Genomic DNA, 13,869 nt, shown 5'->3' on the forward strand with positions numbered 1-13,869 from the left:
TATAACAGAATTATATTATAATAAAGTTGTATTGACATTGTAAAGATCGTACTCAGCTGTGATGAAACCTCTAGTTAACGGCGTCATCTCCCATATCGAGAATGATAGAAAGATTATCTTTTTTGCTATGAGTAACTCCCCATACTTGCCCGATATGTCCTAAATCCAGTGCTCAACTTAGTAGTATCTCTTCGAATTATGATGGATCCCTGCTACTATTGGCTGAAGCTGAAACCCTAATGAATGTTGTTGTTGTTGCTACTGTCACTACTGATTGGCGGGCATATTTTGATTATTTTGGTCGATTTTAATTTAATTGTGGAAAAGTGCAAAATGGCTTGTCAAGTATTTAATGCTTATGAAGGTTGCGTGGAGGAGATGGCAAACCAGCGCCCATCACTTCAAGACATGGATACAGAGATATTTTCTGCGAATTCACCCAAAGCGAGATCATTAATTGAAATTTCAGGTGCGTCAGGGTCGGGTAAAAGTGTGCTTCTGTGGCGCCTAATGGCTCGTTGTCTTACACCAACCTACTTTGGCGGTCGAAATTGTGATTTAATTTTTATTGATTTAAGACATAAATTCAATGCTGAAATCTTTGAACAACAAATTTTACGTCTGGTTGCTGCCTCTGGCGAACAACACACTGCAGCTGAATTACGGGTGATGGTTGAGAAATGTTTTGATTCTATGCATTTACTAAACTGCTATAATTCACAACATTTTAAAGCAGCCTTGGAAATTGTTGATGGGCTACTTGTAAAGCATTCAGATTGCTCATTGGTGGTCATTGATGGTTTAGATGCTTTCTATTGGTTGGACACTTACGAGCGCCGAATTCGTATGCAAACACACTATATGCGTAATATAGAACGTCTTCGCAGCTTATGTGAGCGTCATGGTATTTGCTGCGCATACACTATTAATACAAACTATCTGGGCGCAAAGAAATTAAGCGATGTTGAAGGTAATATTCTTGGGCGTTCCATGCAGGCAAATATAAAAGTTGAATACAGATTGCAGCTGCAACTTGCTAGCAATGGTGAACGGACACTTAATGGAATGGCAGTAGAGATCAGAGACAATTCCTTGTATGTTGTTAAGAAACTATGATCAATTATGTAAGTTACATAAGTTTTTAATTTGCTAATATTATTATAATACACCAAAGCGAAGTTTGTCATACCTTAAGAAAACGGCGGCTATTATAAATATTTATACATACATACATATGTTTGTATATATAAATGGATACTATGATGAGTTGTGTTTGTTATAGCTTAATTTTATATTCTTTCAACATGTAAAATCCAAGTCGGAGAAATTCTTTCAGAAATACATATTATATTGAAAGATAGGAGTTGGGGAAGTATCGACCCGAATTTATCTATTCTTACCAATAACACATACTACTAACATACCACATACTAATAAATGTAAGGTACTTCATATACGATCTCCAATCTATATTGAGTAAAGTCTGATATTAGTAAGATAGGGAATATGTCCAATTTGATCCATTTTAAGCACAAAGATACAAAGTTATTAATAAAACACGCGCACTCATTTTATTGAGTTAACTTACATATTGACATAAAGTCACCCTGAATTTCGAAAATCTATATATTACGGGGCTAAGGGAAGTATTTATTTATTTATTTACCGGATTCAGCCCCAGACATTCAAACATATCTTATAAAGGCACTGGTGTCCACATATATACATATATATATCGGAAATTTACAATGGCGTGAATGAAACACGAAATAAAATGGAACATGAGTGAAAAAAAATTGTAATATTGGTTAAAACTGGTTTATATCTGAGTGCAGAACTTGAAAATGTTGAACATATGTAATATTATGTATGCAATTTGAAGCAGTGAAGCGTAATCAATAAGACACTCAATTTCGAATTTATTGATGATACGTTATTTTGCATTTCAGGTGACGATATATATGTACATATATATAATCCTATATTTATCTCGATTAGTTTTAGGTTTTACAAACAACCGTTAGATGAAGGGGTCAGTAGGGTAATCTTTTTTGAAAATTTTTTTTTTTTGCATTTTCTGTTCCCGTATACCCTTAGAATTAATGTAGAAACCCACTTTACCATTGGAAGGTTTCGAAAAAAGCCCAAAAATAATGATACCGCTCGACGCTCGGAGCGCTCGGGGTGCAGTGCCTCAAACCTTAGACACGTTTTCCTCAAAACACACTTTTTTAAACTGGCGGACATGATTCCGGTCGAACTAGTCAACCGATTTGCTTATTTGTTTTAAATGTTCACAAAACGTCTGGCTATCGTCCCTACTAGATTCATAATTTTCTATAATTTATTGACAATGTTGTGACAAAATGTATGTAAAAAACAAGGGGAAAATTAAAAAAAAAAGTTAATTACTTTTTTATTTATCAACATTTTTTCTTGATTCTAGTAGGGACGATAACCATTCACGTACTTTTTAAGTAAAAAACCATTGGGTTTTTGTGTTTCAGATGATCCAAACATGAGAAATCGTGTCCGCCAGTGAAAAAACGCATCTCATTTACCCAGGCATTTCTCCGACAGATGTCATCAAAAAATTCCGGAAAAATTTGTTTATACACTCCATGATATAAGTACCTCATGATACGCGGAGAAAGTTCTATTGTAGAATAAAAATTTCTATGAAAAAAAAAAAATATAAAAAAACAGGCCAGATTTCCCTACTGACCCCTGAATAAAACTATTATATTCTGTAGCAACATGTTGCAAGACTCTAAAAATACTTTTAATCTCAGTGCGCAAATCTACCATTCCAAATAAAACGTTTCGGGATGTAAATAATTCTTAATAAACAGTTCTTTCATTAATTTATTTTGTTTTTAAAATAAAACAGTCTTGGTCAAAACATATTTAATAACAATTTTACAAGTTTACGATTAATAAACTTTAAAATATTTTCACTTAGAAATCAACCTCTTCAATAGTTGAAGTAATTCATGTACATATGTATGTCCCTACATATCTAATAAGCAATTTTAAATAATTAAGTAGACTAGAGTTGTCAATATTTAGTTCTTATTTCATCTTTTTCATATTACAATTTCAAACATACTATTCTACTATGTATTTCGACTAGAGACTGCAATTGATTCTCAACTAGTCATTCCGCTTAGAAGTCTAGAATAAATATTAATGTGTCTAAATGTTATTACTAGTTTTTATATTTAACTGCGATTAACCCGCAAATCTAGCGGTGTTTCCGACTCCATAGTTCGCAAAGGACTCTCAGCGCCACGTGCATTGGAATTCCAACCATGGCTGGATCCAGTACTGCTGCCTGCCGATAATTGACTTGTTGCGGCATAATAATAATCGAGCTGAGCCGGCTTGATATTGCAAACATCCTCCTCCATAGCATTAAGATAGTAGTGAGGTGGTGGTGGCGGTGGCACGCAGAGCTGACAAACTGGTATTGCGGCATCGCTGTAACCTTTCGCATAATGATCATCATGTATATGATGATTTCTACCCAATATTACAGCGTTCAGAGTTGAAGATGTAATTGTGCTGGGCATGTGAGTTTGTAGAGCACCGTGTGCTGATGCTGTTTCTGTATCAATAATGGGATTCTGAACGGGGGTAATAGCGGCGGTGCCAATCAATTGTACAGCATGTTTGAAAGTTTTCACGTGTTTACGCAATGATGAGGGATCCGTGTAACGCTTTTGACAACCGGGTACTTTGCACATATAGGGTTTATCCATAGCATGAGTACGAGTATGTTTGAATCGGTCCGAAGAATTCGAATAGGCCTTGTTGCAACCTTCATAAGTACAGAGGTATGGTTTCTCGCCTGAATGCGAACGAATATGAATCTTAAGATTCTCTGCACGGGAGAAACTCTTTATGCAGAGATGGCATTGGTGAGGTTTCTCCTTAGTGTGAGTGCGGGCATGTACCAGCATCTTATATCGTGCTGAGAATCCACGCAGTCGTGTGCATCCCTGCCAACGGCAATAGTATAAACCATCGGCTGGTGAAGCAACGGCATGCACTTTGGTCACATGGGCGGCCAATGATTCAAGGGTGCTGTGATCTCTGCAATTTAAACAAAACGTAGATGTTTTAAATAAAACAAATATCTACAGTTTCCCAAAAGTATGCAAAATGAAGGTGTTGGTGGATTGTTATTTGCAGGGTGGGGGGATGACGAAATCAGAAAGAAAATGTGACGTGTTTTTATAATTTTTATGTATATACAGGCGAGTCATAACAAAAATTGGTTAACTTTAATTTTTTTATGGCTTCTTAGTAGTGGTCCTATATCAATCTTATATATGTACATACATATATAAATGTATATGAGCGTGTAAATGTGTCGCAGCCAATTTTGTGGTGTTATATCTTTTTATGAAGTACAATGACGAATCTTATCAGTTTAGGAAGTGGTTTAATGCCATAAGAAGTCGCAATAAAACCAACAATGATTATTTTATTGTTTTTTGTTGGATTACAACTCACCTGCCGCAATCAATCCATTCGCAGACGTATTCACTTCGTTTCGGAGTCGAACTAGCGCTGCTAGTTGTGGACGTGTTCATTGTCATCGTTTCATGACGATGCATTTCTGGACTTATTGTGGTGTCTTCCAAACCAACTATGTCCACTGCCATATCGTCGACATGTTCTGGTGTTGGTGGCATATTGCTATCCAAATTGTCTTCTCCGATTTTCATAATGACCGATTGTGTGCGTATGCTGGAAGTTTGTGTACTGGTTGGTAATTTATGTGTATTCTTATTATATGGTGGTGTTATTGGAGGCGTAGGAAATCTTAAATGATGCATATGCAGCGCCTCATCAATAGACTTAGGCGATGATTGTGTTAGTTGCGGTGACAATAAATCCAAGTGACTCCAGCCTTCATAGGCGGCTAAAGCGACTGAGGCGGCGCTTAAGTGCTGATAATAAGCACTAGTTGGCACAAAGGCAGAGTTGAAACTACTGCTAAGAAATGTAGAATTTTGCACTGCCATTGCGTAGCAGATTTTATAGTTTTTATTTATTTAGTAAATAGTTAGTACTTTTTTTGTTTTTTAACGGTCAACTTTTGGCTATTTGGAATCTTAAACTTTCAGTTTTTTGGTTTTGTTTTTTTTTGTTTAGAACCGTTGTCTAGAGCGAATTCACGACAACTGAGTGCGTTTGTTAGCGAACACTCTCATATATGGGTAGGCACAAGCGTGTGCGATAAGAAGCACACATCTTATCAGCCACCTTCTACATACTGAACGAGTAGTTATAGAGTATTTACGTAGTGAATTGTGAATGCAGACAGGCGAGCGGGGGTGCGCGAAAGGTTAGATCAACGGCTATCAGGCAGACAGTCTAAATTAGGTGGGGTGAGTGGCTATTTTTAACTGGCATAGCTGTGCGAAAACCCATTCGAGCTTCCATCAGCGCAAGGAAAGTGGTCGATTTCACGCACCCGCCAATGTATACCGCTCAAAACTAATTCACCTGTACACGCACTGAATTGTGGGGTATGCTTATCAGGCCGCTGGCGGTTGGCGGTTGCTCGTGTAACGCCCAAATTTATCTGTGCAAACGTTTGTATTATTACGCATGTGCAATCGCCGTTGTTCGTTATCGCGCTACGTGAGGCCAAGAGTAAATAAATAAATATCACTGTCACTGGCGGTGTTGTTGTTGTTGCTGTCTGCTATTCTTTGATTATTAGCGCCGCTTTCACTAGGGGATCTCAGACTTCACTTCCAGCCACAACCGAAGTTTAGCGATTAGCTTAGCGCGGCTAAATGCCACTAGAGTGACTGGCTAATGTGCCGATTTATATGTATGTATCTAACAAGGCTGTCGAATTTTCGTTACACTATTCTCGACGTTAATAATTTTCTTCGAAATGCTATCATTTCAGAGTTAACATTTTTGTGGATGCCTTTTCAAGTACTTTATCGAGATGAAAAATTATTAGTTACAGAAAGAGTTAGAAAAACGCTAAGGTAAAATTAAATTTATCGCAAAAAAATATTGCTTCGCATGTGTTTGGTAAGTCTGGTGTCTGCTGATCCCTGATAACACATCAACATGTCCACAATTTTCCACTTCTCGCAACGCGTGGTGACGCCAATGGTCTTGAAATTTACCAACTGGCAACAAAAACAATACGCTGCCATATCACAATAACCACCCAGACGGTCTATCTATAGTAACAAATACCGGTCATAAAAATTGGCATTTCGCATACTTCATGATATGTCGACCGCTTGTTTATTGATACGATTAATGCATAACTTTTTCTCATTTGCTCTGTTGAAGAAACACGAGTAGAGCCGCTCAGCAAATTGTTGCGGACCAACCTAAAAGCCTTATCATAAGTTTGTGTTAATTCTTGGTCGTGTTGCTAAAAGTTCAGAGTACTAGATCGTAGGAAGTAAACATCGGCAGTGAGTGAGCCGTTATTGCTATTGGCGTTTTAATGTGTCGCGTCGTTTCGTTCATTTAACGAATATGGACATCGAAATTCATTATTGTGCGATGCTCTTCAACGCAACAATGATTCACGACAACGAAGTCATATCTCTCTCTTTGTGAAATCGGCAATATATGTACATACATACATACGTCCATGTGCAGAAATATGTATGTCATACGCACACATATAAATGTATGAAAATGTGTATTTACAGTTCTCACTTTCTTCCCACTGCTGCTATCATTCTACGTAACAGGTGTGGGCTGCTTGCGATATAGCCTTTCTCAACCCTAACGTTCAACTTATGTACATCTGTATATTTATTTGATTTCGGTTTTAATTACTTAGGAAGATATCAGTTGCTTTATTTTAGATAACAAGATATTCGCATTTGACTTGCTATATATTTTATGAGTCCAGTGCCTAAACTTGAGTTTATCATACAGTTATATATAAATATAATAGTATATAGTATAATTAGTATAATACCATACCAGTTGGTAGGTCTATTTTCGTTAACTCATAAAACGGTTGGTATTTATATAACTATTTTCACTGAATAATTCAGCAACTTCAAGTTAGCAAAGGGAATGGTGGGTGGCCTCTGGTTTAGTTCCATATAAATTTAATAATAAAATTTTTTTATAAATTCTTTCAAAAAATTTCAGTTGGATTAATTTTAATGCGGGAATGCAAAAAGCCATTGTTTGAACTAATTTAGGGTTCGCTAATTTTCAGTTTTATGAAATTAAAATAAATGTTCGAAGTAGTTTAGTCATACAATTTTTAAATTGAATTAAACAGTCCAATCATAGACATCTCAGAATATAAACTAACCTTTTGCCCTGCGGCAGCCGCGGCACATTTACCGATTAAAAGCGGAATGTTTTTATTTACAATTATTTAAAATAAATGACATTGCGACTTCCCATTAATACATTTTCGAAATCGCCGACATTTTACTTTAAATTACAAAATCTTTAGATTACAAAAATTTGTACTTGATGAGTATTTACATGCAACATACATACATATATATTCACGTGTATATGTATTTATTTTCGGATCAGCTAACTGGCTGAAACCGGTTCTTAAAAATTGCGTCGTCAGCTGTCGGATCTGAGGCTTCAGTTGAACTTTGCTTCGATCGCGCTGATAATAGCCCCCAGCTGATAAATACTTATACTTGTATTTACATACACAACTGCTAATTTGCCTGGAAGCATGACATGAACGCTGGTACGAGCATTATTATCGTTTAAATACAAATAAAAAAACCGAAACACCGAGCTCAGCCAATGAATGGGTGATTCGTCAATAATCATATTAAAATCCCCATTTTGGTTTGGATGGTATAGGAGCACACGTGCCAACATTTCACAAATAAAAGAAGCAAAGACAGTAACAATAATTAAATAAAATTAAGAAAAAAACGCTAATTTCGGTTGTACCGAAGCTGTAATACCCTTCACATAAGAAAAATTTCCATACAAGGATCGAAATGTGATCGATCAGAGAGAGATTGTATTGTCTTGAACAATAATGCATGTCAAATTTTGTGAAGATATCTCATCAAATGCAAAAGATTTTCATACAAAAACTTAATTCATTAAGTTTGTGTCGGCGGTTCGGACAAATGAGCAGCTTCTTGGTGAAAAAAAGGTGTTCTCACTGACCAAGCACTGTTAACCAGGCATTTGATGAAAGTAGAGAACCTGGTTCACCTGAACTTTAGTTTGATCTGCAGATCTTATTTATGTAAACAATTATCAAATACACCTGTACAAAATGGCCAAACTGCATTAAGCATATTCATAATACTGGATCCAAAGCCAGTTTGATGTTAATCAAGCCTGAAAATCAGTCTAGACTTTCAAGCTCATAAAAATTCTGTTCTAGAACAGATCGCATAGCGAATTAGATATGTATTTGTGTATGTGCATGCGTATGTATGTAGGAAAGGCAATTTCAAGAGAGTTGCGTCAGAAAGCAATTCTGTATAGCTTCATCAAACACCCACTTCATGCATAATCCCACAATAAAATCGCGACATATACTTATATATCTAAAATAATATTGTATGTAGACCGATTTGCAACAAACTTAGCGCAAAGTACAATTCGTACAAGTATGTGCTATAAATACGAGAAGCACTCAGACAGGCACTCATACCAGTTCGAAGTAGTTCGTTGGTGTGCTGATTAGAAGTGAGCGATCCCAATAGATTTAATGGCCGGCACTTCAGTCAAGCGATAACTACAGTCCAATTTGTATACATACATATGTATATATGGAGCGATACATGTTGTTGTTGTTGTGAGTGTTGGCGGGTATTGAGACGATTAAATTGGCTAGTCGTCTTCCATTGTGATTAGCGAACGTTCACGCCGCAACAGACCGTCGCCGCTGCTGGTGGTATTACCCAATACAATGATAACACAAGCGCACATGCTTACATACATATGTACGGGAATGTACATACATATGTATGGCATTTCCATGCATCGAGAAATTGAAGTGAACATGTGATGTGGCGGGCCGCAGTGCCTGATCGTCGTGTATATTTATGACTTATTGTATGTTGATACTGGTATGCATGGCGCCTGCGGTGCTACTACTATGGCTGTGTGGATTTTTTGTACTGCTATGTTCGCATGAACTTTGTGAGTATCAAGGACTCGCATCTGTCTGCGTGTTATCACTGCGCTGGCTTTGCAGAATTTTGCGCAGCTGTTGTAATGTCATCTTCGTGCTATAGTCCAATCGAGTTGGAACCCAACCAAGTGGGAGGAGAGTGATGAGACGCGTTGCCTGTCAGCCACTCAAATGTTATGTCAGTGTTTGTCATTTAAAAGCATGAGATCGCCCAGACGGACAAAGTCCAATTGCGCCTGTGTCTCTCTGATATCGCAGACGCCACTACATAGGCATATTCTTATTGTGAATTCTAGGCATTGTTCGATCCTACACATTCTTTACTGAAATCATAATACTCAACACCCTTAATAAAGCGCGCTTCTTTGTTGGCAAACCAATAAGGAGTAATTAATAGTAAAAAAGTTTCAATTCTAAATATTAACACGCGTCAATTCCGCTGTTCTAGTCTGACCTATGTCGCACTTGAAATGAAATCTATCAATATGCTTTGGTATCCTATGGGGATTAGGTATTGCGTGCAGTCTTTCAGCATAATAATCGTGTGTTTGAATCATAGCAATAATATACCAAACGTAAACCATTTCAAAATATTTCCTGTTTTTCTAAAAGCGCTCAGCTCCCTTGAAAATGTCGGCCTAATACTGTCAGACCATGTCTGAGGCATAGACATATGTACATATTTACTAATACTAATTTGTATTATTAATAATGTTGTTAATAAAAAATTTCAGATGTCCACCCCATCACTGCATGTGTGCCAAAGTGTGATTAGCGGGTATAAATAAATATTGAAGTATGTTTGTATGTACATACAATAAACCGTTCTGCAAATGGACCAGTCTATCTTGTTTCCAATATGTACTCGAAACTGTTATATTATGAAAAAGTACACTTCAGCTGCCGCCGTGTCCATCATTTTTACCATACTCAGCATACCAACAATAAACACACCAAACACGAGCAGACAGCATGGTAAATACGTAATATTTATTGTTGATACATTTTTTTTATTGTATTCTGAAATTTTAGATAATCACGTCTAGACTTGGCAGCAACAAAAAAAAAGTGGAGTACCAACAAAACTTCGGTCTGTTTAGGTGCTTGATAATATATTTTTGGCATTCAAGTTTTTAAGCAAATAAACCAATAAACTACCTCATGGTTGGCATGTACAAGTGTAGTTATTTTTATTATAAACCGCATACAAATAAAAAGTAAAAAATAGGAAATAGCTTTAAGCGCAACTATACTTAAGTATTAAATATTTTTTTTATATTATTTAACTCGTAATTTGTATTGTTTTCTAATTAAAAGAATCTACATATCGTCATCTAAAATGCAAAATAGCGTAACATCTCTTTTCATAAGTTTAGAGGAGAAGGAAAAAAACCATATAAAGGAGAAACTACGTTGAAACAAATTAGTAATTTATGTTATAATTTAGTTATATCTGAAGCTTTAAACTTTACATGCATGTACTTATGTAGTAATGTAACATAGTTTTTAATGAAACGATGTTTAGCATTGTAGGTGACAATAAATTGTTATAATTTAATTTATTATTATAATTTAAACGTAAAATTAGAGCATAATACGTTATTAATTTCGAATTATTACTTAATTAATTAAATCTGTGTGGTATAAACAATGTAAATACAGCTGTTGACAGCTAAAAAGAAATGCCACTTATTTGGAAGTAAATTATGCTATTTTCCAATAAATCACGTATTTTTAATGTAAATATGTATGTATATTTACAGCCAGATAATTTTAATTTGAACATACAAAATTAGAAAGTCAACGGAAGTCGCGACTACTTCCACATTGAAAGATTTTCTTCTTATGTACATGAGTTGCAAACTATGAGTAAGGAAGGGGTGAGTGCTTACATGTATACGAAAGTTTCGGGTAGCTTTGTCAACTCAATAAATTCGTATAAATTCCAACAGAAATCTTGGACACGACTGCAGCATGTTTGCTTTGTTTAATTTTATTCATAAAATTTTTAAATGAAACCACAAGTGCGCCTAAAAGATGATTACGGACTGTGATTACATTCAAATATATGTATGTACATATGTACGTGCATTGCTAACTGCTGCCTTATCAACAAATTATTTTGTAAATCTAATACTTTCAAATCGTATATGGAATAAATCGTTTAAATCTTTTTTTACAGTTATGTATGTAAGTATACATATCCACAATCGTGTAAATATGTGCTTAATCACATTTATAACATTAAGTTAAAATATAACGAAAAAGCAAAATAATTTTCGTATTCAAAATGTAACTTAAAAGATTGCAAGTACTAGAAATATTTAAAGTTTTTTTTGTCAACGTTTGTATAGTTCTTAATTGGATAATTTAAACTAGCACTATTTGAATTTGATTAGTGCACTGTAAAAGTTTACTTTCACTTTACATTGTGTTTTATTACTTGCAATTAATTTAAAATTAGCACTTATAAGATAATCAAAAAGACACCACAAATTTGTTTGCTTTAATATATAGAATCGACTTTAGCAAACAAATCAAGAATTAGTTGGATTCCAAATAGCTCAGTTATTTGACTTAAGTATGTGTACACGAACAAAAAAAATTATAACATAATTTAAATTTGTATTTTTGCGCGGTATAAATGATACTCGAATTAATCGTTTTAAGTGTTGTACATAAAATAATACCTGCACGTTAATGATCGCAACGTTGAGAGCAGAGTGTAAACGACGATCTCAAAAATATGAAAGGAGTTAAGTGGGGGGTCCTTATGGCCTAAACCGAAAAAACAAACAACGCTGTTGCAATGGAAGCGTAAAAGACCTGGCTGCAATGCTGGAAATAGAATTTTTAAAAGACGTGTAAAAATAGGCTGCATTCAACACAGTGACCCTCCACGGCCTTCAAAAGCCGAAGAATAGTGTGCGCTATTGGTGGTATATGCATTGGCAATGAAAATCGTCAAATTTAGAAACAGATTTTATTAAAGCAATTTTATCTCCGAAACTAATCTTACATATTTAACATTTAATTTAAAACTAATGTTTTTTAGCAAGAAGAAATTTTAAAATAAATTCATATTGATATTACTGGCATGGCAGTATAGTATATTGTTGGTGTTGTTGTTGAAACCCATTGCTATTTTTTATGCTTACACATTCGCGCATATCCAGTCGCTTAAAGCCTTTTCTATGTTAGCGCCATCAATGTCATTGGTTTGTACATTGCAGCTTACTATAAATTGCCGCTTGTAGCGTTTGCTCCATAAATCCGCTAAACGTTGCGAGTTTGAGGCATATTCTGGCCCGAATAATGTTGTGCTTGATGAGGATGCTCCGGCATATACCGCCGGACATGCAACTCCCATTTCATTAAGACTTTCGTTGCCTTGAGGAGATATGGTAACGAGAGTACCTAAATTCATACGCAGCATGCGTATTGTCAACTTTCTGCCTTTAATATCCAAGTGTGTGCCGCAGGAAGTAAATCCGGTATCTTGGTCATTTGTCTTGGGCGATATTCCATTTGTGTCTTTACTGGTGTTATTTAATGTAACTGCATCCATTTTCTAGTATTTCCGGATTCAAACTTAAAATGCTATTATTAATGTATATTACTATTTATTAACTTAGGAAATTCTTTGTCATTACAAGAAAAAATAATAACAAATGATTGTCAGAAGTGAAGAGATGCCATGTTAAAAGTAATAAATATAAAACTTGAAGAAGAAGAATTTACTCCATGAAATCTATACGGAAGCTAACTCATCTATAATTCACTTGCGTTCAGTTTATATAAAATATATATTTCTATTTCCGTTAAAGTAAAAGTATTAATAAAAGTTTCTTGCTATGCTATGTTGTTTTAAAAAAATTTTACTAGTTATTAACACAAAAGGCACTACAATTTGAATGCAACCATGTGTTTGTTTATCCGATGTGCACTGCAAGTTGTGGCAACAACATATGTCAACTGTCATATTTTCTACACGTGCCGTTGTTCCTTTGATATTCTAGCGGCTTGAAAATCAAATATTTAATTCATATTTTGCGCATGAAAAACTAAAAAATGGCAAAGAAACAAGTTAAACGAAAAGCAACAGATTTCGTTGACAAGAAAAAATTAAAAGATTCGGAGATTAAGTCTGCGGAAGATGACGAGGAAGAGCAAGACTTGCAAGAGGTAATATTTTTGTTATAGTTGATGGAATGTGAATGGAATGCGTTTATGTTTTTCATAGGATTTGCTGCAGAAAATATCAAACGAAGACAACGATAGTTCTGACGATGAAGGAACAGAACAAATTTACCAATCCGATGACAGCGACGAGTTGGAATTTGAAAGCGACGAAGAGGGTAACTACGCCTCTAAATGGGACGAAGGTGTTGAATCTGAAAACAGTGCTGATGAGGAAGCGGAGTCCGATGATGAAGAGGAAGAAGAGTCCGATGATGAAGAGGAAGATGAAATCAACGATTCAGATATCGAAGATATTTCTGACGATGAAGTTTCTAACGAAGAAACCCATTTAAAACAGCGCGCTTTACCAAAAAGCAAAAAATCAGATGGAATTATTAAGAAAAACGGGTTAGAAGCCAGCACATCCGCAAACGCTAAGAAAGAGCTTGAGTTGCAAAAAGTCAAAACAAATGAAGCATTAAATGATTTTAAAGAAGAGCTTAAAGATCCGAATAATGCGTTGGTTTTACCAGCTAAGAAGG

The 13,869-nt window shown here is 35.4% G+C and overlaps 4 protein-coding genes across 4 annotated transcripts in view; 2 read left to right on the forward strand and 2 right to left on the reverse strand.

Annotated features, from left to right (window-relative positions):
* Nucleotides 1-275: 275 nt before the first annotated feature.
* Nucleotides 276-10,323, forward strand: LOC126755269 (DNA repair protein XRCC2). Its single transcript, XM_050467715.1, has 3 exons — nt 276-1,124; nt 9,880-10,120; nt 10,178-10,323. Exon 1 carries the CDS (start codon nt 334-336, stop codon nt 1,114-1,116), a length of 783 nt encoding a protein of 260 aa, XP_050323672.1. The 5' UTR covers nt 276-333; the 3' UTR covers nt 1,117-1,124; nt 9,880-10,120; nt 10,178-10,323.
* On the reverse strand, nt 3,051-5,200 carry LOC126755264 (zinc finger protein GLIS2 homolog). Its single transcript, XM_050467708.1, has 2 exons — nt 4,519-5,200; nt 3,051-4,095 (listed from the first exon to the last, which is right to left on the reverse strand). The coding sequence occupies exons 1-2, from the start codon at nt 5,031-5,033 to the stop codon at nt 3,222-3,224; spliced, it is 1,389 nt and encodes a 462-aa protein (XP_050323665.1). The 5' UTR covers nt 5,034-5,200; the 3' UTR covers nt 3,051-3,221.
* A 1,791-nt stretch (nt 10,324-12,114) lies between the features above and the next one.
* On the reverse strand, nt 12,115-12,816 carry LOC126755274 (uncharacterized). The gene has a single exon (XM_050467722.1). The coding sequence runs from the start codon at nt 12,711-12,713 to the stop codon at nt 12,300-12,302; it is 414 nt and encodes a 137-aa protein (XP_050323679.1). The 5' UTR covers nt 12,714-12,816; the 3' UTR covers nt 12,115-12,299.
* Nucleotides 12,817-13,122: 306 nt separating this feature from the next.
* LOC126755259 (ribosome biogenesis protein BOP1 homolog) overlaps nt 13,123-13,869 on the forward strand; it is a 2,973-nt gene continuing 2,226 nt past the window's right edge. The window contains exons 1-2 of the mRNA XM_050467699.1: nt 13,123-13,330; nt 13,389-13,869. The exon at nt 13,389-13,869 is cut by the window's right edge and continues 981 nt beyond it. Coding sequence (XP_050323656.1) covers nt 13,217-13,330; nt 13,389-13,869 — 595 coding nt within the window. The 5' untranslated portion in view covers nt 13,123-13,216. The remainder of the gene's footprint in view (nt 13,331-13,388) is intronic.

This window comes from Bactrocera neohumeralis, chromosome 4 (assembly GCF_024586455.1).
Source record: "Bactrocera neohumeralis isolate Rockhampton chromosome 4, APGP_CSIRO_Bneo_wtdbg2-racon-allhic-juicebox.fasta_v2, whole genome shotgun sequence".
Classification (NCBI taxonomy): domain Eukaryota; kingdom Metazoa; phylum Arthropoda; class Insecta; order Diptera; family Tephritidae; genus Bactrocera; species Bactrocera neohumeralis.